The sequence below is a fragment of the Aphidius gifuensis genome, linkage group LG2 (genome assembly GCF_014905175.1).
Source record: "Aphidius gifuensis isolate YNYX2018 linkage group LG2, ASM1490517v1, whole genome shotgun sequence".
In the NCBI taxonomy this organism is placed as follows: domain Eukaryota; kingdom Metazoa; phylum Arthropoda; class Insecta; order Hymenoptera; family Braconidae; genus Aphidius; species Aphidius gifuensis.
This window is the reverse complement of record NC_057789.1, coordinates 24,574,206-24,599,161: the sequence shown is the minus strand read 5'-3', so window position 1 is coordinate 24,599,161 and position 24,956 is coordinate 24,574,206. Positions and strand designations below refer to the sequence as shown.

The 24,956-nt window shown below is 22.7% G+C and overlaps 3 protein-coding genes and 1 non-coding gene across 5 annotated transcripts; 2 read left to right on the top strand and 2 right to left on the bottom strand.

Moving 5' to 3' along the window:
• Nucleotides 1-1,745: 1,745 nt before the first annotated feature.
• On the bottom strand, nt 1,746-16,209 carry LOC122849694 (putative uncharacterized protein DDB_G0277255). 2 transcript variants are annotated; one of them, XM_044148468.1, is made up of 4 exons: nt 15,731-16,209; nt 15,269-15,467; nt 15,103-15,206; nt 1,746-6,265 (listed from the first exon to the last, which is right to left on the bottom strand). In XM_044148468.1, exons 1-4 carry the CDS (start codon nt 15,781-15,783, stop codon nt 2,359-2,361), a joined length of 4,263 nt encoding a protein of 1,420 aa, XP_044004403.1. In that variant the 5' UTR covers nt 15,784-16,209; the 3' UTR covers nt 1,746-2,358. The 2 variants fall into 2 exon arrangements, with proteins under 2 accessions (XP_044004403.1, XP_044004404.1); XM_044148469.1 differs by lacking the exons at nt 15,103-15,206; nt 15,269-15,467; nt 15,731-16,209 and adding an exon at nt 6,373-6,665.
• On the top strand, nt 7,609-7,681 carry Trnar-ucu. Its single transcript has one exon. It is a non-coding gene; the product is annotated as a tRNA-Arg (tRNA).
• LOC122849695 lies at nt 9,113-11,638 on the top strand. Its single transcript, XM_044148470.1, has 4 exons — nt 9,113-9,343; nt 9,477-9,648; nt 9,744-9,911; nt 10,729-11,638. Exons 2-4 carry the CDS (start codon nt 9,553-9,555, stop codon nt 10,930-10,932), a joined length of 468 nt encoding a protein of 155 aa, XP_044004405.1. The 5' UTR covers nt 9,113-9,343; nt 9,477-9,552; the 3' UTR covers nt 10,933-11,638.
• A 192-nt stretch (nt 16,210-16,401) lies between the features above and the next one.
• On the bottom strand, nt 16,402-22,348 carry LOC122849693 (Golgi-specific brefeldin A-resistance guanine nucleotide exchange factor 1). The gene is made up of 4 exons (XM_044148467.1): nt 22,080-22,348; nt 21,652-21,850; nt 16,880-21,546; nt 16,402-16,705 (listed from the first exon to the last, which is right to left on the bottom strand). Exons 1-4 carry the CDS (start codon nt 22,188-22,190, stop codon nt 16,607-16,609), a joined length of 5,076 nt encoding a protein of 1,691 aa, XP_044004402.1. The 5' UTR covers nt 22,191-22,348; the 3' UTR covers nt 16,402-16,606.
• Between the last annotated feature and the right edge of the window lie 2,608 nt (nt 22,349-24,956).

The window sequence follows — 24,956 nt, the reverse complement described above, 5'->3', positions numbered from 1 at the left end:
CAATTCAATTCATACTTATATCTATAAAATAAAAAATAAATAACGTATTTACAAACATACTATCCGCATTTTTTTTTAGAAATTATAAAAAAGACAATTGGGTCATCAATATTTAAGTATTATTAATGTTAAATATTACTATTTAATTGTTAATTTTTACTTTCTTTTTTTGATTGTGTAATTGATGAGTGTGTTGCATTTTATTGCTGACATAATGTTATGATAGCAACGCGCATAAGCAATGAAGTAAAAAAAAAATTAAATCAATTTTTAAAAATTCTCCCCTGGCCACCTGCAGGTGCAAATTCACTGTGCAACAAATAAAAGTGAAAAATATTTAATTTGATAATAAAAATAAAGAAAAAGAAAAAAACTTATGAAAAAAAATTATTGATCCCTTTAAAGATTTATATATTTTTGCTCTATGAAAAAGTTGCTAATTTTTTTCCAAACTTTACTGTAAATTTTTTGTGTAATTAAAAATTGCTGAAGAAATTTCTCTGCAAATAATATTCTCTGCAATGTTTAAACGCTTTAAAAAATTATTAAATGATGATATTGTTGATGCAGATGAGCTTCTTGATGAGCTAACAATTGAAGTATAATTTTGATAAATTTATAAATATTTTTATGATAATAAAAAATAAATAAACAATATTTATTTGGTAATATTCTTTTTTTTTTGCTTTCATTATTCTTTTGTCATATTTTACACAAAACTAACTTAATCATAATTTTGCCCATAATTATTTATTTATTTTTAAATTAACAAACAAATTCAAGAAATAATACCTTCTGAATACAACTAGACAATCATTCGAAATATTCATCAACAAAATTACGTAGAATATTTATTAAACTAAATTATAATTAACAAAAAAAACAGCCAGATTAAATAGACGATTTTAAAAATAAATAATAATTTTTCTTTCCGATAAATAATAATATTTAATTTTTGGAAAAACTATTATTATTATTATTGTTAACTGTTAAAGATAAAATAATATTTAATTTATTCATCTTCTTTTTCAATGTACAATTATTACTGAATTATTTTTTGCTTTTAAAAATTTAATATATATATTTTTTTCTTCTAAAAGACCTTGACCATTTTTTGAATATTTATCAGAACAAAATCGAAATAAATACCGGTTAATTTTTGCAATAATATCGACTAGGATAATTAATTAAAAACTCTTTCATTTCGAATCGAAATAAATAGTAAAATTTTTGAATTTTTTTTCGAAATTTTATCGAGATTATCTTTTTATTTTTGAATTATTAAATGATGAATTATTATTTTGTAATATCTAGCAATTTACATAATGTATTTTAAATAATAAATTTATATTATTATTGTATTGTAATATTTAAAAATTATTATCAAACTTAATTTCTCTTTATTTTTAACTATTTATTGAGAGTTCTAAATCTCCAGTATTTCTACAGTTATAAAATTGTTTCTTTTATTATAATTATTTATTATAAATGCACATTAAGTAAGTAGCAAAAGAAAAAAAAAAAAATTCACAATGCATTTAGTTTTTTTATAAATTCAAAGTCACGTTATTCATTCTCACAATGTCTTCATCGATATTTGTTTTTTAAATAAATTAATTTTGATATCAAATTGTTTTGAATTTAATACTGCTAATAATATTTCTTCATAATTTAATTTAAAATTAATATTGTAAAATTAAAAAATATACAAATGGCCATTATTGAAAATATAAATTAACATAAACAAAACCATTATCAACAATAAAAAATTCAAAACAATTTTTTTCATTTTGTCTCTTTTATTTATTTAAAACAATTTTTCATTTATTTAGATAATATTTGACGAGGCACTTGTCACTCGAGACTAAGGAAGAGAAGAAAAGCCTTTTTTTTTTTTCGTAAATAAATATGTAAAAAATAAAAATACAATTGTGCTGGGGAAGACAATAAAAAAATAAATAAATAAAAGTACCTCGTCAAAAATTTCATCAATGTCGACAATTTTTTTTTTCTCTCGAAATAAACTCATAGAAATTCAATCATGGTTTATTTTTATAAATTAATTTTCTACTTTTGCATTTCTTTGGTAAATAATTTTAAATTATTTAAAAACAGTTTTTATTTTTTTTTCTATCTGATGAAGACAATTTAATTCCTATCTAATTTAATAACTACAAATATTTTTTATTATAATTTTTTTTTCATTTTTCATCTCATTGTGATATTTCGAAAAAAAAAAAAATTCTATTAAATGTTTTTTTCTATTTTTACAATTGCAAAAGTAAAAATTTACAATAATTTCAATTCATTCCAGTCATTTTATTAATGTAATTTCAACAATATTATTAAATTTGATAATCAAAAAAATTTTCTAACCATTTTTCTGAGTCCACTTTCTTTTTTAATTTTTTTTCCATTAATTGGTGTTGTACTTGAACACTCAGAGTCTTCAGAAACACCATTATTATAATTACCATTTTGACTGTTATTTATTAATGATAAATCAATTGAATTATTTAAATTAAATGAACTACTATCATGATCAGATCTTGAACCAATTGAACTTTTCGAATGACTTTCCCATTTATCTAATTTATTTTTTGACGATGGTAAATTTGAATTATCACTTGATTTATCATTTCGTTTACTTCTTGATCTCAATGCTGTTTTCATAAATGACGAACGTAATTTTGTATTTTTTAATATACTTAAACCACGTTGTGTATTTTTAATCCCATCATTATCATCAATAGTATCTTTTGAATCGTCATAAAATTGATCAATCAAATTATCAATTATCAAATTATTTGAATGATCAATTTCATCAATTAATATAAAATTTTTATTAACATTATCATTAATTTTATAATTATCATTAATATTGTGTTGACAATCTGGTGCTGAATCTGATTTTTCAAATAATTGTTCATCAATTTTATCACGATAATTATGTGTATCAACAGACAATGATCTTCTTGATGGTAAATAAATATCAATATTATCTCTTTTTGTTTCAATATTTGAGCCTAGCCTCATTAATGATTCTCTTTTTTTTTTTCTTTTTTTATCATTTTTCATTTCAGTATTTGTATCAATCATTAAATCACGATAATTACCACTAATACGTGATGCAATTTCTGATGGTCGACGTTTTTTTATTTCTTTATTATTATTACTACATATTGATGATTCAGTACTTTTTCTTCTTGTTTTATCTTTGCTATTTAAATGACAATTATTACTGTTTATTGTAGTATTTTTAATTATTTTTTTTGTTTTAATATCATCAAAATTATTATTTGTTTTACGACAATATGTTATTATTAATACAAGTATTATTATTTCAATAAATATAAATACAATATGTTGTCCAAATGTTGATAATTTATTACTCCAACTATTATGTTCATTTATAATTAATTCAATTGTATCACTTAATAATGATAATTGTTTTTTTAATATAATTATTTCATCAATTTTTTTATTATCTCTTTCTTCATTTTTTTTAAATTCTTCATTCATTGTTATTGTTGTTCTTTCAAATGTTTTTTGCATTTCTTCAACTTGTTTTTTATAACGTTTACTTAATTCTTCTAAATATTGTCCACTTAATGACATATTTCTTTCAAGTGCTTTTATTCTATTTGATAATCTTAAAAAAACTGATTCTTTTTGTTGTGGTGTACTTGCTGTTGGTTGTTGTTGTTGTTGTTGTTGTTGTTGTTGTTGTTGTGTTATTATTGATGGATTATTAATTAATGTATCACTATTTTCAAATTCACGTAAATCAGATAATAATGTATCATCATTTAAATTTTCATGTGAATTAATATTACTATCATCGGTATCTTTTAATTTTTCTTTTTTATCATCTTGTTTAACTTGTTGATTACTATCATCTGATTTAATATTTAAATCAATAATTGTATTATCATAATTATTGGTATCAATAACATTTTGTGATGATATTTGTGATGTTGATTGTGTTATTGTATCTGTTTGTGTACCATATATTGTTGACTCTTCAATTATTTTTTGATTTACTGTTGCTGAATTTGATGGAAATGGTGATGGTGTTGTTGTTAATACATTATCTTGTAAAATTTCATCAACTATATCTTTACTTGGTTCTAAATTTGGAATTGATGATTCACGTTTATAATCATTTTTAGTTAATGTTTTTGATGGTTTTATTTGTGTACCAATGATTATTGTTGATGCTGTATTTTCAATATTTTTACTATCTTTTATTAGGCCTGTGTTTACATCAGGAACATCAGCTACTGATGCATCTGATTGTATAACATTTGAATCTTTTGATGACGACGACGACGACGATAAGGACGACGACGATGACGAAGATGATGATGCTGATGCTGATGATGATAATGATGCAACAGTTGACTGACGACAATTTAAAGAATCTTTTTCAGTATTACAATCAATTGTTGCTTGTGTTATTATACTTTCTGTAATTTTATTTGAGCTATCAACATTATTAACCAACGCTGGCAATGATAACGATGGCAACGATGCTGATGCTGATGCTGATGATGATGATGCTGATAATGACAATGTTACATTAGGCTTTTCAATAATTTTTTCATTAGTTAAATTTACTAACAATACATTGTTTTTCATTGCCAATAAATTACACAAAGAAATAATATATTCATTTGAATAAATAGCTTTTAAAAATAACAATTTTTTTGTATTATCAAAATTATTAATTAATAATGTATTATTAATACCATAATTATAACATACATCAGTATTGTAAAGTGTATTATTCACAAGTGGTATATTAATAATTTCATTTAAATAATTAATACGACAACTTATTAATTGATAAATTTTATCAAATATATTATCTGTACAATTATTACAAATAATATTATATTTTGGTGTTATACAATTGTTAAATAATACCTTAATATTACTACTATTATTATTAATATTATCATTATTAATTTGATTAAATGTTTTATTATCACCATTATCATTTTTAACTAATACTCCAGCAGCTTTTTTAACAATTCTAATAACAGCATCTCTAGCACTACCAAATAAATTTCTTGATGAATCATTACCATTATTATCAAATATTTCTTCATCATCATCATCATCATCATCATTATCAATATTACTATTATTAATATTATCATTATCAATTATTTCTTGTACTTCAGTTTCTGTTTCTAATACTTCAAATTCTGATGTACCATAAGCACGAAATAATGATATTGGACAAAAATGTTCACTACCATAATGTGAATGTAATTCAATTTTAATAAATTTACCAAATAAATGTGGTTTTAATGTAAATGATTGTATATCACGTTCATCTTGAGCTGTAAATTGTCCAACTAAACTCCAATCACGTGTTGTAAAACGATCACTAACAAATACTGAAAAATCTTTTGGTGATGAACTAAATAATTCAAAATTTGCAATTTCAATTTTTTTAGCTTGTATTGCTTCACATAATTCAACAACAAACCATACACGTGTTGTACATGTATTTAACATATATTCATCACGTGTTGATACAAGTACACTTCTAGCACTTCTTGATTCTGGATTAACAGCAACAATTTTAGCACCACAATCTGGTGATGCATAATTTTTAGATCTAACTTTTAAATTACCAATATTTTTTGAATTATTACTTGTATTTTGTATTGATGCATTTTGATGATTTTTTTTTTTTTCAGCTTCTTCAAGACGTTTTTGTGCCCATTCACTAAATGATGGTATATCTTCATGATTATCTGTACCAACTTTATTAACAATTCCATCAATAATAACACTACCACTACCACCAGTACCAACACCACCAACACCAACACCATTGTCATCATTATTATTGATAAATTTTGTATCATCAAATTCAATTGATGATGGTATTTGTATATTTTCTGTTGTTTTTATATTTTTTTCATTATTTAAATTATCATTAATATAATTTTTATCATCATTTTTAGATTTATCAATGATATTTTCATTTAATAAATTATTATTTTTAATATCTGTATCATTATTAGTATTTTCATTTGATAAATAAATTGTTGATGTTGTATGAGGTAATTGTGAGACTAGTGTATCTGTATTAGTTTCAATTGAATTTGATAATGTAATTGATAAATTTTTAGCTGTTTTTAGATGTACATCTGATGATGATAAATGTGGTTCAGCTAAATTTTGAAGTTCTGCTGATGCTGTATCAACAAGAGTCAGCACAACTGCTTGGCCAGTCTCGGATATACTGTAATCAAAAAAAAAATAATTAAAAATTAAATAATCTTAATTTAAATATAAATTTTTTTATTTTATTTAAATTTCCAGTGATGTTATTGTGCCATAAACTCTCACCGATTATAAAGACAACTAGGAACACACCATAATGCTGCAACAACAGCAAAATAAAATGCAGCAACATGAACAAGATTTTTCAAAAAACTAAATTTCGAATTACTTGCTATTTTACTCCATGATAATGAATATTTCGAATCTTTAATTATACCCAGTTGCATATCCGAGTTGTAATAATAATTCATCATTTACAATTTTTATTAATTTAAAATAATTATTTTTTTTTTATTAGTCATTCCAACTAAATCAACAATGTCATCAAATATTTATATCAAATTTTATTAACATCACTTTTATAATTTTCAACTGTTTTCTCATCAAACACCTAAATAACAATTTTTTTTTTTTATTGAGATTTGATTTTTATTTTTATCAAATAAAATGTATTTTAAGTTCTCATATATATATTTTTTTTGTTGTTACTATTAGTTTGTTTGGAAAATAAAATATATAATTCGCGGACGAAAGTAAGTGTTTTTAGTGTGGGTGATGCGACTGATTAATCTGTGTCACCTTCACTGTACATTTTCTAATTGAGACAGGGGCAAGAAAGTCGACTAATATTTCTACCAGTTTTGTTATATTACTTGTTAATAATTTAACTAGACTAAAGCCGAGAAAGTCATAATAAATAAATAATCAATAAAACAATTACATGTTTAACATGATACTAAATTTATTTATTTATTTTGATTTTTTACAAACACTAGTGGTTTTTTTTTTTTTGTATAATATTGATGAGTGAAAAAAACTTTGTAGATAATAGGATTAAAAAGTTTTAAGTTAGTTATATAAAACTAAATTAAATTAGATATTTTCCTTGAATTTTAAATTGAATTTTTATATCATATTTAAAATAGTATTTAGTAAATAAATAGAAAATTAAAATTTGTAAATTTTTTAATTAAAATAGAGTGAAAAAATTGAAAGAAAAACAAAAATTTTTAGTGTTGTTAAATAAAGACAAGTGTTTTAATTTTTTTTTATTATTAATTATTATTTTTTAAATTAAAATTCAGATTATTATTGACAAATTTGTATGAATGTATTTTCAACTTCCCACACAAATGTTATTAATTTAAATGTAAATATTTTAAATCGAAATTACATTTCGAAATAAATATTTTAAATCGAAATTACAAGTCAATAATTCGAAATTCCATTTCGAAATGTGAAAATATTAGCGAAACTTGACTATGTGGGTTGTGAATGTAAATACAATTTAGTCTACCACATGTCCCTTTGGCGCAGTGGATAGCGCGTTGGACTTCTAATTCAAAGGTCGAGGGTTCGACCCCCTCAAGGGATGTCAATTTTTTTTTTTGTTAATTTTACTCAAAAATTAATCATTACACACACTTCTCAATTATACCATCAAATTTTTATAATTTTTAAATATTAAATACCATTTTTTCATTATAATTATAAACAAACTTTAAAAATTACTTGAAAAAATATTTTTTTTAAATTCTTTAAATGTAAAAAATATATTTTTTTTTTTGTTCTATTATTAATGTATGTTTTAACTACTGATAAAAACCACAATATTTTTTTTTTATTATTTTAACTAATAAACTTTTGGCCATGAAAATTTCTATCTCAACATTTTCAGTTTTTTTTTACATTTATTGTATTTTTTTTCTATTTAAATATTAAATATTAATAATACCAAATGATTTTTTTTCAATTGTTTATAAATTATTTATCAATTGAAATTGTTTTTTTCTTTTTCGATTTTTAATTTCTATAAATCCTGGCTTTCTTTAAACACAAATAGTTACTTTCAAATTTCACGATCATTGTCACTCAACTGTCAATCAATTAAGATCATAGAAATAATAATAAATCAATATATATTTTTAAATAAATAAAATACAATAATTGCAAGTAGATATCATCAGTTAAATAGACACTATTCATGTACATCCATTTACAGAGTGAAAGCACTCTCTGATTATTAAAAAAAATAAAAATAACTACTCGAGTTTTTTAATTTTCTTCAAGCTCTCAAGTCTCGCACTTAAAATTTCATTTTCAATTGAAATAAAATTCTACAAAATACATGAATAAAAGTAAATTAATAAAAACTTTTAAATAAAAAAAAATATATATTTTTTTTTCAATTTTTAAATATCAAACTTTGCATATTTAAATTGTAACTCTTTTTTTTTTTCTCTTTTTAAAAGTTTATTATTAACAAAGGGTTAATTGGACTTGAATTATAAAATGTCATGACATATAAAAAAATTCAACCCACGTTTAATTTTAAAAATGAATTATTTTAAATGATCACAAATGCTTGTGAGTGTTCTAGTGATCTTGGAATTAAAAAAAGTTCAATGATGGCAATAGTTTATGTTGTTAATTAACTTAACAATAGTATAATATTTTCAACTTAAAAAAACGTCAATGAGAATATTTTTTAAATGTATATTTCTATAAAATGTAGGGCTCATTTCCTAACTGACTATTTATCTTCGAAAAATGACTTCAATATTTAAAATTTGTTTGCAACAAAAGTATTTAATTTTTGTAGAAAAAATTATCATAAATTGATCTAAAATTATTGTTGAAAATTGAGGCGAATAATAATAAATTTTTAAATTCTACATTTTTAATTACTTGATTGTTTTAAATATTTAAGTTTGATTTTTCAACTTGATCAACAAGTGTTTTTTAAATTATTGTAAATATATTTTTTTTTTAAATGTAGTTTGAATTAATAAATAGCTTTACGCATTGTGGAAGAATCTATTAAATTTATGTTATTTTTATCTTTAAACTGAGGTCATCTAAAAAAATTGTACCAATTGTAAATTAAGTACTCACAGGCGTCAACTTTTTTTGCTGAAAAAGTGGGGATTCAGCTACTCAATAACATGATACATCAAGATATCCATCATATACGTTTTTTCTATCTCAACACTTGTGTCAAAAAAAAAAATATATTTCTCTCAACAATACAGCTTGTGTAAATATTATTTTCCTCAATTTATTTTTATTAAAAATATAATTTATTTTATTAATTTTTAATTTTTAAAATTGCCAATAAATTATTTCGATGAAGTAGTTAATAAAAAGTGAATGTATTTTTTATATTTTAGATATACAAATTGTATAAAAATAAAATTACATTTTTGAAATATATTTTGTGAAAAATTAAAAAACCCAATTGGAATAATGGCTGAGGAAAATCGTGGAGGCAGACCAAGCATCTCTTCGAGATTCAAACGACACCTTGGGGAGTCACCGTTTTTTTGCAAAATTATTGAACTTGTATGTTGAAAAAATAACAACAAAAAAAAAGAAAAAGAATTTTATCATTTTAATAATGTGTGTTGGTGTTTTTTTATTTTTTTGTTTTGTTGTAGCTACTTTGTGTGATATCAGTTGGTTTATTCACTGGTCCATTCAACAATCATCTAATGCCAAATTTAAATCATGCTGGAATTATTTATGTTGCAACGTGTGGATTTATTCTGATCAATGCTGTTATCGTGATATGTTATTTACTTGGTGAAAAAATTGGCAAAAAAACGGTATGAAAAATTGAGTAATTTGTTTTTAGAATTATTTTAAATTTCTACAACAATTGAAAAAATAAAAAATAGTTAATTTAGAATTTTTTAAATGTTAAATTATTTTTTTTTTTCGAAATTTAATTTAACATTTGGCTAGATGGTTGAAAGTACATTTAAAAAATTATATTTCAAAGAATTTATTTAATTTTAAATTAACATTAAAAAATATTTTTTAATAATTATATTTTTGAGATTAAAAATTATATTTTTTTTTAACTTGTAACTATTTTTTCTTACTGAAAAATTATAGAAAAATTTCTATAGAAATTATAGAATTTTTCTATAGAAATTATAGAAGTTTTTTTTTTTTCGAAATTTAAATTAACATTTAACTGAATGGTTAAAAGTACATTTAAAAAATTATATTTAAACATTTTATTTAATTTTAAATTAACATTAAAAAATATTTTTTAATAATTATATTTTTGAGATTAAAAATTATATTTTTTTTTCAACTTGTAACTATTTTTTCTTACTGAAAAATTATAGAAATTAATTCAAAAAAAAATTTAAACTATTATTCATAATAAACATTAAAAAAGTATAATTTCAAAATAATTTTTTTCATTTATTATTTAAAAATTGATCTATATTTTTCATTTTGAAATTAAGAAAAAAAAAATTAATAAAAACTATATTTTTAAATAAATATTGAATCAACAATTGCAAATTAAAATTATTCTATTTTTATTTTTTCAACTGTGTATAGTAATTGTTTATCACTTTTCATTATAAATAAATAAAATTAATGTGTTATTTTAATTTTTGTATTTAGTCGCTGACCTTCTGTGGACTTGGTGCATTATTATGCCTTATTGCCGGCTTAATTCTTATTAATGACAAAATTAATTACCAAGATAATTATATAACACGATATGAAGACGAATACTTGGGGCAAATGATGGCAAGTGCAGTATTTGTTTTACTTGCATCAGGAGTTTTCATTATTGATATTTATTTAACAAATAAATATGATTAAAATTTATTTTATTTTTTTAATTTCAAACAGATAATTAAACAATCTACTAACTTTAAAATTATATTAATTTTTTTTTTTTCAAATAAATATTTGTTATTTTACAAGTTATACTTATAAAATTTTAGAAAATTTGGTGTAATGCTTTTTTCTTTTTTTTTTCAATATTAATAAATATTTTTAATATAATTTTTTTCACGTGAATAATTTTTTTACCTATTTTATTTAACTTTAATGACTTGATTTATTTTTATAGTTAAGTCATTTAAAATATTACGCTTGAATAGAATTTCTTTTTTAAAATTTATTATTAAAATTTAAATTATTTTTTTCATGAAAATTTTCTGCTCCTAGTGTTAGCCACTTGATTTTTTTAAAAACTTCTATTCACATCATACTAAAAACAATAAAATTATAAAATTCAAATAATTTTAAAATAAAAATATTTATTAATATTTAAAACTTCCAACACGTATATGCATTCCCGACCTTCAATCAAAAACGAAATAAATTTTAAATGAATTTAAAAAAAAAAAAACACCTGTGTTTGATGTTCGTATCTTTGTATAGTTAGATACACCTATTCTAAGTCTCTTCCTACATTTAAAATTAGAAAAAACATTATTTATTTCTCTCTTTAAAAGTCATCAATCCTAACATCAAAATTCTCAGGTGACACAGATAAAAAAAAAAAAACGAATTTTATTTTTTTAAAAACCACTCTATAAAATTCAAATAAATTAAATGTTCTTATCAAAAAAAAAATTCTAAAAATATATATGGAGAACAAAAAATACAATCGTTTTTGATAATAATTAAAAATTAATCAACATATTTAATATATTTTTTTTAAATTGTTATTAATTTATTTTTTTTTTTTCACTTTTAATTTACCCAGAAAAACAATTATTTAAATTTCGAAATATATTTATTTTTATTAAATGTCAAAATAACAATAATTTTTCATTTTTTGATGTTATTTTTTATCACAATTCACTTGAATTTATTTATTTATTTAATTTTGAATTTTAATTATTTTATTTTAATCACTTTTAATAATGTTTTTTAATTTTTTCATACAACACTGAAGATTAAAATGCAGAAATATTGTTGAATTGAGATTAAACAAAGTGCAAGGTGTGTTTTAAAATCAAGGGTAGTTTTATTTATTCATTTTTGTTATTTTTAAAACGCCGGCGCATAAAAATGTGAATTGCGCGTTGATGTGTATCGATGGTAAGACCGGTAAGACTGAATCTAAACTGAAAATAAATTGTTACCGGAACATTATTGAAAATACTGCGGGGAAATAAAACAAGTTCCTTATTGCCTACGTTTTTTTTTCCAACTGAGAAACAACACATACGTTATCAAAAAGCCACGAAATGATAAAAAAAATAAAAAAATAAAATAAATAAAGACATATAAAAATAATAATAAAAAAAAATAATCATAAAAACAATATTTATCTTAATTACAATATTTTTTAATTATATTTATTTCAATTTTATATTTTTTTTTGTTTAAAATAAATTTAAAAAAAACAAGTAAAATAAGTTTTAGTATTTTTTTTCAATCAAATATATTTCAAATTGAAGATAATTAAAATGATTTTAAAAATAGCAAATAATCATAAACAAGATCATAAATAAAATCGAAATAAATGTATATTAAAAATAGATAAATTATAAAAATTTATTTGATTTATTTACTGGATTGAATGAGAAAAAATTGACCTAGATGTTGACGTTTTTCTAATCAAATACTCTATATATCAACAAGGAAACATTCGTCATCAGATGTTGAAGAAACTTGTTGTAAACCAGTTCATTTTGCGCACCAAATATGTGAAAAATAAAGTTTGTTAATTTTAGAAAAAAATCATTGAAGCTAAGATATGATGGCCAACATTATATTGGCCTTTGATAAATACCAAAAAAAAGAGAAAAAACCCAAGATATTTTTTCTTGAATGATAATTTATTTCCTTAATTGAAACAAAAATAAATGAATAAAAAAAATACTGATAACTAAATCTAGAAGCCATATGTATTTTGTTTTTTTTTTTTATTTATTGTTTATGAAATTTTTTTCATTTGCTATCGTCATGCGTTATTTTAAATATCAACACCACGTGGCATTGTGATGATTATGAGATTTAAGGCTTCTTCATGACCTACAAAATTTAAATTTATTACTTCAACACGTTTTTCAATAATTAATAAATAAATATGTTTATTTTTTTTCAATAAAAATCACTGATCAATATTGAATTACAAAGAATTAAAAAAAAAATATAGATTAAATTTAGCTGTAAGATTTAAAAAATAATTCTAAGATAATTGAAACCAGAGAAACAAGGAAATACATGAAAAATAAAAAAAAAAAATATGCAAATAAATTATAAAAATAAAAAGGTATTATATAAGTCGAGCTATATTCAACGTCAAGGTCACTGACATTGAACCTTTTCGTTCAATGATCCCAACTGATTTTTTTTACGTAACATTATTCGAAACAACGCAATTTTTTATGCAAAAAATTTCGAATTTCTATCGAAAAAAAAGACATTTATCTAAACAGTTGTATGTAAATTATTTTTAAAATTATTTAAATATTGTTTTTCTATTTTTTAATTGAATTTTTATAGATGGATAAATTTACCAAGCATGTGGATTTTTAAAAACGATATTTGTTATGTTGAGAAATAAACTAGTGTAATAATTATTATCATGACACGATGGAATTTGAATCAATATTTAAATAGTGTGTGTGTAAAATAATTGCCACGTTTTCGTATCTAGTTAATCATAAAACCTCGTCATTTGACGAAACTGGCGCCTATTTTATTTCTAGATTATTCAACCGCAATTATATATTATTATTAATTTTTAAATATACCATTTTTATAATTATTTTTTATCTTTGAAAATTAACTTCATTAGTTTTAAATGTTGATTGTTTTTTATTTGTATTCTTATCTATTTATGTATTATTATTTTTTTTTTAAATGTACCATTGTTATCATCATTATTTCTCTCTAGAAATTAATTGATTTTTTTCTTAAATTTCGATTGTTTTTTAGATTAATTATTCTGTAAAAATAGTACTTTTAATTTATTATTTTTTAATGTTGATTTTATGGTGAAATAATTTCGACAATATTTTAGAAAAACTTTGGAATTATTAGAGCTATTTTAAATGTACTATATTATTATTGTAGAAATGGCAATCGTGATAATTTCTGTGCGTTTTAATATTATATTATTTTTGTATCGTACAATATGATAACATAAATAAAATATTTACATAAACAACACGATTATTTCAGGGATATTGTGTTTTTTAAATTTTGAAATTAATTTTTTTTTTTTTATTATTTTAATTATTGAACTTTGAGTGGCAATGTTTAATCAAGATTTTTTAATTTTTCAAGTCATGACGCCTTGGGTTTATGATTATGACGCAAGGTAAATGTACGATTACGCAGCTTTCTTGTTGACGATAGCAAATAATTTTTAAAAAAATAAATAATTTATCGTGATGAAAATAAAATAGAACACTTGAGTAAAATGTCTTTGTTTACAAATATATATTTAAAAACTTTCACAACAATTTTACGATTTATTATTACTTTTTGTTTCGAATAAAAAATGTTTAGTAAAATTAACAAAATAAAAAAAAAATAAATAGAACAAAACTATTGTAATTTTTTTTCATGAATTTATAATATTTCGAATAAAAATTTCATCATATTTATGATAAAATCCTCATTCGTTTTACTATAATGACTTGGCAAAGATAAAAATAAATAAAAAAAAAAATTGTATTAATTAATTATCAACGCACATGGTAAAATGATGAATCAGAAAAAAAAATATGTAAGAATTCGTATCAACATGGAAATGCTTATGTGCAAAAAGTAATTATTTTTTTTTAAACTTAATTACACATTGCAATGATGATTCTGCCATATTAATAATTTTTTTATCAGCAAAAGAAATTAATTAAACTTGACAAATTATATCTCAATGAATTTGTATTTTTTTTTATAAATATAAATAATTTAAATGTCTTTTTATAGAACAATTAAAATTAGGGAAATAAAAATGTTTTATTAATTTTCTTTTGCTTAATTTTAATTACTTTATATTTAATTATTTTAATTACTCACCCTTGAGATAAATTTGGCTGTTGCGTAAGACTCTCTTCGAAAATATTTGAAGATAAATTTTCCTCATTTTCATTTGGATTATCAGAGCATCCATATCCATTTTCCTAAAATAATAAAAAAAACAAAATTTAATAAATTTTTGATAAATCAATTAACTCAAATTTACCTGTGAATTTTTTGGTACTTCTGTTGTTATCTCTGATATTTCTGGTTGAATTTCATATTGAAAATTATCCTCAATATTTTCTCCATGATTATTTAATTTTTCAATTATTGTCACATTACTAGTAACTGATTTATCATCAATTTTTTTAACTAAATTTTCATTTGTGCTTTCAGATGCAACAATTAAAAATAATAAACAGCTGAAAATTAATAATTTTTTTAATAAATTAAACCATATATTTTATAAACTTAACTATTAATTTATTAACAGTTAAATAAATTATAAATTAGGGCGGAGTTTTTATATAAATATATCAATTATTTAAATAAAAATAATAACCTAAAAAAAAAGGTGGTTTAATTTAACGTCAAAATTAGAGATAATATTGTTTTTTTCTTTTATTTAGTTGAAACAATTTAGATATATATTTTCCTCATTTAAATTATTGTTAATTTTATTTACCTTGATGTAAAAGAGATAAGGAGAAGAATCCAATAAATACAACAGAGCTTCATTCTATTCTATAAAAAACGTCATGTTAAACACGAAAATTCACAGCTTAATTAATAAATTAACCAATTATTTAACTAATAAATGTGTCAAATAATAATTAAATTATGATAGATATAAAAAAATAATAATTCACTATTTTAATACTAATATTCTGACGTTAAAGTTGTTGACAGTGACTGTCTGTCGACAAACCCAATTGACCACAAAGTTTAACTGACGTGGTATTACCAAATTGAAAGAAAAAATTCCGGCAATTAATCAACAATTTGATGAAATTTTTGTGATGATAAATTACAATTGATAAATGTATTTTCGAAATATTATTTTTGTTAATATTTTTTACTAATTTATTGTTAATATTATGAGGCATTTCTTGTATTGTCTCATAAAACCTTAAATTATTTTTATGATGAAAAAAAAAAAATAAATACGACAGAATTCTGACCAAATTTGACGTGCAAAAAAAAAAAAAATAATACAGCTGTTTGTCTGCGCGCATGCGTTAGCCGACATTTTAAAAATTGTGGCGCGAGTTTTCGAAATGTTGGGTATTTAATTTCGTAATTATATAAAATGTAGGAGGATTGTTTTAAAAAATGAAAAATTCACATCAACAACGATTAACTTGCATACTATATAATATTTATATTTTTATATTTATTTATAATATATAATTTATGAGCTAAATATACAAGCAAAAATTTCAAAACTTTAAATTACTCAATTAACCTTGAAAATGTAGTTTAAAATTTAATATAAATTATATTAATTTTTTATCGTCATTAAAACTCCAAAATAATTATAATAATATACAATGTACAGTTGTCAAGGATTAGTAACAATAAATAATCGATCAGCTGCTGGATCCTCGCTGAAATATGCTGCTGAATTGAACATGGTTGTGTCCATTGTATCTTCATTAGTCTATTCAACGATCAAATAAAAAATAAATAAAATCATAACATTAACAAAAAATCAAATGAAAATAATAATTCTTTATTTGTTTTCTTTTAATGAAAAAATAGTAATTCAAATGGAATGAAAATGGAATGTAAAATAAAATAATAATTAGTATAAAAATTAAAATTAAAATCATACCATGTGAGAATTATTTTTGTTGGAAATTTTATAATCATTATCAGATGAAATATCTGAAATAATATCAGGCTGTGGTGCAATTGATGAGCCTGAAAATGTTGGTTGTTCTTGTTCGACTAGATTTATCAGTGACAATGAATCTGATGATGGTGATTTTTGTTGTTGCTGCTGTTGTTGTTGTAGTTGTTGCTGTTGTTGTTGTAGTTGTTGTTGTAGTTGTTGCTGCTGCTGCTGCTGTTGTTGTTGTAATTGTTGCTGCTGCTGTTGTTGTTTTTGTTGCTGTATTTCTTCTTCTTCTTTTGTTGGTTGATCAATAATTGACAATTCATTTTTTAAATTTGGTAAAAATGAATTAATTGTTCGCCAAGTTGGCTCCCAAAGATATGAAGATGGTGTTAATTTTGCTTCACCAGATGCCATAACAAGTAACATATTTTTTAATGATTCAGGAATTGCTTCATATAGCAATTCTGAATTATCAGCATGCATATATGATTTTAAAAGATCCAATACAGTTAACCAAAGTGGTAAAAAACCTGGCAATGTTAATAATGGTGGTAAATGATAAAGGAAGACTTTTGATAATAATTGTGCAGCTCTTATTCTTGTTTCTTCAACACCAACTGGATCAATTATTGATATTGGTCCTAATAATTGTGCAAGTAATGGAAATATAACTTGTTCTAAACATTGTGACCATTCAATTGGTGTTAACTGAGTTAAATCATGAGCTAATAATTCACCTTGAAGACATGTTATTGCAGCAGCACGTACTGATCTTCTTGAATCACAACATAATCTTGCCATACCTTGTAATAATGGTCTCCATGCATGTGGCCATAATGATAAACCTTCAGTTGTTCCATTTTCTTGTGCCCACCATTTAAATATTTTTTCTGTACCTGAATGCAATGCATGCATTAAATATAATAATTGTAATGGAATATCTTGATAACCAGTTGTTTCCATTGCTGCTTGTGTTATTTTATTACGTTTACCTGGTACTTGTAATGCAGCTTCAACAAATGTTCTAATACATCTAACACATAATTCAAAATTAAATGGTGTTATATGTGCAACATCACGTACAAGAAAATTTAAACTTTCACAACATTTAACAAGTGCTGCTGGATCATGTGATAATAAATCACGATCAAGTACAATTGTATCAGCAGTTACTGGTAATGGTGCTTCAGTACCAGTTGGTGATACTAACACCCATTCTGGTATTGGTGATATTGGTCGTTGATCTAATACATATGTTCTTGTACTACCTTCTTCTAATACAGAATTTGTATTAATTTTTGGTGTTACAGCACCAGCACCAGAACATTCTAATAAATTAAATATAACACGCCAATCTTCAGTTGTATGTATATTTGCTGCACCTGTTTTTATTAATTCAAATAAACCATATGATATTTGTCGTGATAATGGTGTATGTGTTGCTGATGGTATATATGTTAATGGTATTAATGGTGGTAATATTATTTTTGAAAATTCTTCACTTCTTAATAAACGTATTGCTAATCTTAACATACCAACAGCAACACGTTCAAGTAAATATTGTTGATTTTCACGTATTGATATTGTTAATAAATTATCAATATGTGTTAATACAATTGTCCATATTGTATTAACTCTATCACGATTTTCAATTGTAACTTGAATTAATAATTCTAATATAAAAACTGATAAATCTTCATCTTGTAAATTAACTGATACTAATGCATTTATTAATGAACGTAATGATGATATTTCAAGAAATTTACTTTCATTTATAATTTGTTTTATTGAACAATTTTCAATTGAATCAATAGCACGTTTTTTAATTGTTGCTTCATTAGCATGTGGTACTCGTGTTGAATCTAATGCAATATATGAATATAAACTTGATAATATACTTTGTTCTTGTGGTGGTTGTTTTTGTATTGTTGCTTCACGTATTAGTGATATTTTACCTGTTTGATCAATAAAATCATCACCATCTGTTAAACATTTTGGTAATAATCTTGATTTATATAATGTTTGTAAACAATCAATAATATTTTTCCATGATGATCTCATACAATTACCATGTTGATGAGTTATTTTAAATAATGTACGTGTTGCTAATTGACATCTACCACTACCACCATAATGTAATACAATTGTATCAGGTTCACCAAGTGCATTAGCAAGACCAGTAAATTTACATAATGCAACAATTAATGTATCTAAATCACTATTCATATTATAATGTGCACATATTGTTGCACAACTTAAAAATGTTTGTGCAATACGTCGTTGAAGATTTCTATCTGGTGATTTATCATATGCATGACATAGTGCTGATATTATTGGTGCCCATGATATTTCAGCAATATCTTTATCAATAGCTTCACCATTATTACCAACTTTTAAATATATACTTTCATTACTTGTTCCACGTTTTAATAAAACTTTCCATAAATAATTTTCTTTTAATAAACCTGTATGTTCTGCTGGCATAACAATTTCTTCATTTTTAATTGCATTATAAATATCTTCAAGCATAAATTCATCAAAATTTTGTCCACCATTACCACCATCAAGATTACGTTTAAATTGTTCAAATGTCATTGGATTTAATGCACGTTTAACATTATTATTATGTTGATCAACATTTAACATAATAATACCATATGCTAATAAAAATGCATCATCTTTTGATGCAAATGGTGCACCATTACTATCATACCAATGTGCTGCAAATTTTTCCATAACTAATGATATTAATGGTGATTCACCTGGTAATCTAAATGCTTCTAAAAATGGTCTTAATGCTTGATCAACTCTCATATTACGTAAATCAAAATTTTGTACAAAACAATCTAATATTACTGTATTTTCACGACGACTAATATATTCACCAATTGATTTTTTATCAAACATTGGATTTTCTTTTAATAATATTGCAATTTTTTTTGGATCTAATTCATCAGTATCACCAAATAAACCATCTTTAGCTAACTTTGTAATACCTTCACGTGGATTATCATTAAATTTTTCAGTACCAAGTGCTAATAAACGTTTTTTAGTTTTAATATTTATTAATTCATCACGACTTGGTAATATTGATGATGTTGAATGACGTGATTGTTTACATAATTTATGTAAACCTTTACAACGTGCTTCAATACCATTTATTAATAATATTATTGCATCAAGTGATATAAATTGTAAACTATACATTGTACCCATTAATGCTGATGATGTTTTTGATAATAATTTAATAAGTTCATCATATAAATTTGTTGAATAAAGACCACAATCATAATTTAAATATAATTCAGCTGGTAAACCAGGTATACGCCATAATCTTGTTATTGCTTCTAGTGATAATTCACGTTGTTCATATGTTATTCTTGATTCACTATCAATTATTTCCATTAGCTTAATTATAAATTGTTCCATTTGAAATTTTAAATGTTCTCTTTGTGATTCAAATAATAAATATGATACTTGAAAATTACTAGCAAGTATTGATAAACGTTCTGTATTTAATAATAATATTATATTACGACTTAATTCATCTTTAACAAGCATTAATAATGATGGAAAATTTGATATTGCATCTGCTGATATTTCAAGAGCAACTTGTAGTAAATTCAAGCCTAAATGTGTCATTATTTCAGTATTTTGTTTATCAAGTGGACAACAAAGTGATACTAAAAAACGAAATAATTCACGTATACAAACTGAACCATATGGTGTTAATTGTTGTAGTGGTGTAAATCTTACACCTTGTTGATTAATATATTCTTCAATATTTTCATTATCAATTGTTATTTTTGGTAAATTTTTATTACTATCATTATTTGTATTTTCATCAATTGATAAATCTTCAACACTACCAATTGGTGATTGAATTAAATCAGGACTTTTTTCACCTTCTGCTAATAGCTGTGTTGATTGATTATCTAATTGATTTACATTATTTTCATCATTACATACTTGTTCTAAATTTACAGAATTTTCATTTACGGTTTTGCTCATTGTTGGATCTTCAATTGTCGTTGAATTTTTATCAAAATCATTTTCATCATTTTTATTTGTCGTATCAATATCTGGTTTTTCTGGTGTTCCTTGATCCAATGAACCTTGCATATCAACAATATTACCAGCAGGTGTTATTGGTGTTGTTGCTAAATGATTTTTTTTAACTCTATCAACTGGACTCAATAATTCACGTGCTTCTTCACGTTCATCATTATCATCATTGCTTTGTTTTGTTTTAATTTTAGTTGTTTGATTTTTAATTTTACGATTTTTAGTTCTTGTTGTATTATCAATACCATTTGTACGCATTTTTTTCATATTTGGTAGTACACGTGTGTCATCAACAAATTGTGGTAAACGTAAAAATAAATATTGTACCATATCACGTAAACAATTTTCAGCAGTACGTCGTAATAATTCACTAAGACGTGTTTCAAAACATATTCTAAAACAACTAAGCATTATTTCACAAATACTTTCATCAGATAAATTATCACCAGGTTGTGATAATACAAGTGCACGTAATACTTGTAGTACTCTCATTAAAACAACACCATCACTTGATGTATCAGTACCAACAAATCTAGCATGTGTTACTGCATCAGCTACTGCCTCAACACAAGAACCAATTGTTGGATGTTCATGATCTGCAAATAATCATTTAAATATTATTTATTTTTTCTTTAAACTTTTATTAATAAGGTCGTGTTAAATGACACATCAGAAGTTAATTTTTATATTATTGCAATTACCAATAAGTCCATAACAAATCATTTTATAAACTGCAGCAAGTGCAAGACTTGTAACTGGTCCAGTTGTTTCTTCAGATCTAATTATTTCCAAAAATGGAGCAAGAATAACACCTGGCTCAAGTTGTGATAATGTTTTAGCATCACTTAATGCTTCTTTTAATGTTGACAAACTTTTCATCAATACATCTTGATCCTCATCCTAGTTAATAACATTCAAATAATTATAATCTAATAAACTTTAATTCAATATAAAAATGGAGCAATCTGTTACTAATTTTTTTTCTATTGTTGTTGTTATTATTATGATATTTTTAATGATTGATTTAATAACCTAACCTAATGATTTAGAAAAGAGTTATAATGTTATTAAAATGTGAGATTATTTTTCTATTTTGTATGGAAATTATACTGATGGAGTATATTTTTACCTGATGTGAGTGAGATGACCAACGTACTCCACGTCGCATTGCCGTCATCAGGAGGCTGACCTCACCCTCAACGACGTAGAGACCACCTCCTGGACAAACATTTTTCGTCATTTTGCTTATTTTTATTTGTAAATTTTCATCAACTTTATCACATTATACATGTGATTTTTATTATTTGTTTATTATTGTTGACAATATTTTTTTATATTTGGTGAATTTTGAACACAAGTTACATATGTCAAAACGTCATGGGTCAACACGTACACATGATTGTTTTTTTTTTTTTTTGTCAGCTACAGTGCTGCTTCAAGTGCTCAGTGGTTGTATTATAAATGCAAATGGCGGCTTAGGGTTTAGCCCGGGTAATTTAAAAATTAAATAAAAATATACAAAATAAAAATTAAAAAATAATAATACACAAATTTTTTAAACATTTTTATTATTTTTATTAAAATAATGAAGTAATATTTTTATACAAATAATCATGTATGTAAAATAATCATTGTAAGCAAATATTAAAACGGAGAATTCAATATTTACTGTTGATACTAATATTAATAAATGAAATATAAAGTTACTTGCTAAATTCAATATTAAATTTGCAAATGAATTATTAATTAATTGATTAATTTATTGTTAAACATTGCTACGATTATTTTTTTTTGTTTTTTCTTAAATATTATTGTTTAAAAAGTATTATTATCATTAGACTATAATTAAATTAATTAAAAATCATTATCTAATCATTGAAATTTTATTTTGGTTACTCAAATTTTTAATATTATCAGTATGTCATTAATCACTTGGTTCCTCGGATATTTATTTGGGTTTTTCCCCGATGACAAAGTAGAGCTGACACCTAAAAATATTTTTTTATTATCAGTATGTTGATAACCCTTTTCTGCCAAGCATATTAAAATTATTATACAATAATTTTATGTTTTTATACACATTATTTAATAATCAAAATTTGAGTTTTGCTTTTTTAAAAATTAACAATAATGATTAATATACATATATTTATATGTTAATAATTATAAAAAATTAAAACTTGGGAAGATGATGGTATTTATGATGGCTATATTCAATGAGATTTAATTGTTCAAATTTTTAATACTATCAGTATGTTATTAATGACTTCCACCCACGCATATGTTTTTTTGGGTATTTCCCTGATGACATCAATTTACATATACATGGTATTTAGCAGTTACATATGCAAACGTAATCCAGTTCAGCTACTGTGTGCTAAATTGATGTTATAAAAGGTCACCAATACTGTCATTAAAACAACGCACCATCACTTGATGTATCAGTACCAACAAATATAGCATGTGTTACTGCATCACCTACTGCCTCAACACAAGAACCAATTGTTGGATGTTCATGATCTGCAAATAATCATTTAATACGAATATTAATAAATGAAATATAAAGTTGCTTGCTAATTCCATTATTAAATTTGCAAATGAATTATTAATTAATTGATTAATTTATTGTTAAACATTGCTACGATTTTTATTTTTTCTTAAATATTATTGTTTAAAAATTATTATTATCATTCGACTATAATTAAATTATTTAAAAATCATTTTGTAATCATTAATACTCAGTTGAAATTTTATTTTGGTTACTCAAATTTTTAATATTATCAGTATGTCATTAATCACTTGGTTTCTCGGGTATTTTTTTGGGTTTTTCTTGGATGACAAAGTAGAGATGACCCCTAAAAATATTTTTTTATTATCAGTATGTTTTGATATCTCTTTTCTGCCAAGCATATGTATTTTTTTTTTTTTTTTTTATATCATGTTATATAAAGCTGTTTGCTGAATTATTATTATATTGTTTAATTAATTGTTCAACATTTCTACATTTTTTTTTTTTTTTTGATTTTCTTTAATATTATTTGTTTTAAAATTATTATTATGATTTTTTTTATTAGTTAAATATATTTATATCTTTAATAAATCAACAAAGAATATAATTAAATTCATCAAAAATCATTTTTAATCATTGATTTTCAGTTGAATTTTTGTTGGATAAAAAAATTAATAAATTTACCGGCTTTTTTATTGGCAGGAAATTAAGAAATATTAAAATTCATTATTTATTGTGATTATTAAATTTTTTATTTTTAGCTACCAGTGTTTATATATTAATTAATAACTAAAATTTAAGTTGAGAATTGCTCAAGTTTTTAATATTACATATCAGTATGTCATTAATCACTTGGTTTCTCGGGTATTTATTCGGGTATTTCCCCGATGACAAAGCTGACCCCTAACAATATTTAAGTATGTTTTTTTTTTGATATCATATTATGAATAAAAAAAAATTAAATAAACAAATAGATAGAATAACCCGCAATAATTTTTACGGAAACAATATATAAATATAGGAAGCTAATGATAAAGTAGAAAAATTAAAATGCATTATTTTTAAATAATACTGCATTGATGTATCGATGTTAAATCATTAAAAATTATAATACAATAATTTTATTTTTTTTATACATTATTTTCTAAAACAAAAATTTCAGTTTTGCATTTATAAAAATTAGCAATAATGATCAATATATATTATATATTAATAATTATCAATAATTAAAAATTAAGAAGATAATGTTTATATTTAATAAGACTCGTTTAAATTTTTATTACTATATCAGTATGTTGATAATCACTTTCACCCACTTTTTTTTTTTTTTGGGTATTTCCCTGATGACATCAGTTTACATATACATGGTATTTATCAGTTACATATGCATACGTAATCCAGTTCAGCTACTGTGTGCTGGATTGATGTCATAATTGGTCACCAATATTTTAGTATATATATATAACTTGCTCGAATCAAGAGCTTTGACAAATTTAT

What these genes read in the sequence shown, in the direction of transcription:
- LOC122849695 (XM_044148470.1), top strand. Translation starts at nt 9,553, where the DNA reads ATGGCTGAGGAAAATCGTGGAGGCAGACCAAGCATCTCTTCGAGATTC. An exon ending in TTTGCAAAATTATTGAACTT is followed by an intron (nt 9,649 to 9,743) that starts GTATGTTGAAAA and finishes GTTTTGTTGTAG; the next exon opens with CTACTTTGTGTGATATCAGT. An exon ending in AAAAAATTGGCAAAAAAACG is followed by an intron (nt 9,912 to 10,728) that starts GTATGAAAAATT and finishes TTTTGTATTTAG; the next exon opens with TCGCTGACCTTCTGTGGACT.
- LOC122849694 (XM_044148468.1), bottom strand. Translation starts at nt 15,783, where the DNA reads ATGAAGCTCTGTTGTATTTATTGGATTCTTCTCCTTATCTCTTTTACA. An exon ending in CTTATCTCTTTTACATCAAG is followed by an intron (nt 15,468 to 15,730) that starts GTAAATAAAATT and finishes ATTAATTTTCAG; the next exon opens with CTGTTTATTATTTTTAATTG. An exon ending in CAGCCAAATTTATCTCAAGG is followed by an intron (nt 6,266 to 15,102) that starts GTGAGTAATTAA and finishes TTTTGATTACAG; the next exon opens with TATATCCGAGACTGGCCAAG.
- LOC122849693 (XM_044148467.1), bottom strand. Translation starts at nt 22,190, where the DNA reads ATGACGAAAAATGTTTGTCCAGGAGGTGGTCTCTACGTCGTTGAGGGT. An exon ending in GATTTGTTATGGACTTATTG is followed by an intron (nt 21,547 to 21,651) that starts GTAATTGCAATA and finishes GATTATTTGCAG; the next exon opens with ATCATGAACATCCAACAATT. An exon ending in ACAAAAATAATTCTCACATG is followed by an intron (nt 16,706 to 16,879) that starts GTATGATTTTAA and finishes ATCGTTGAATAG; the next exon opens with ACTAATGAAGATACAATGGA.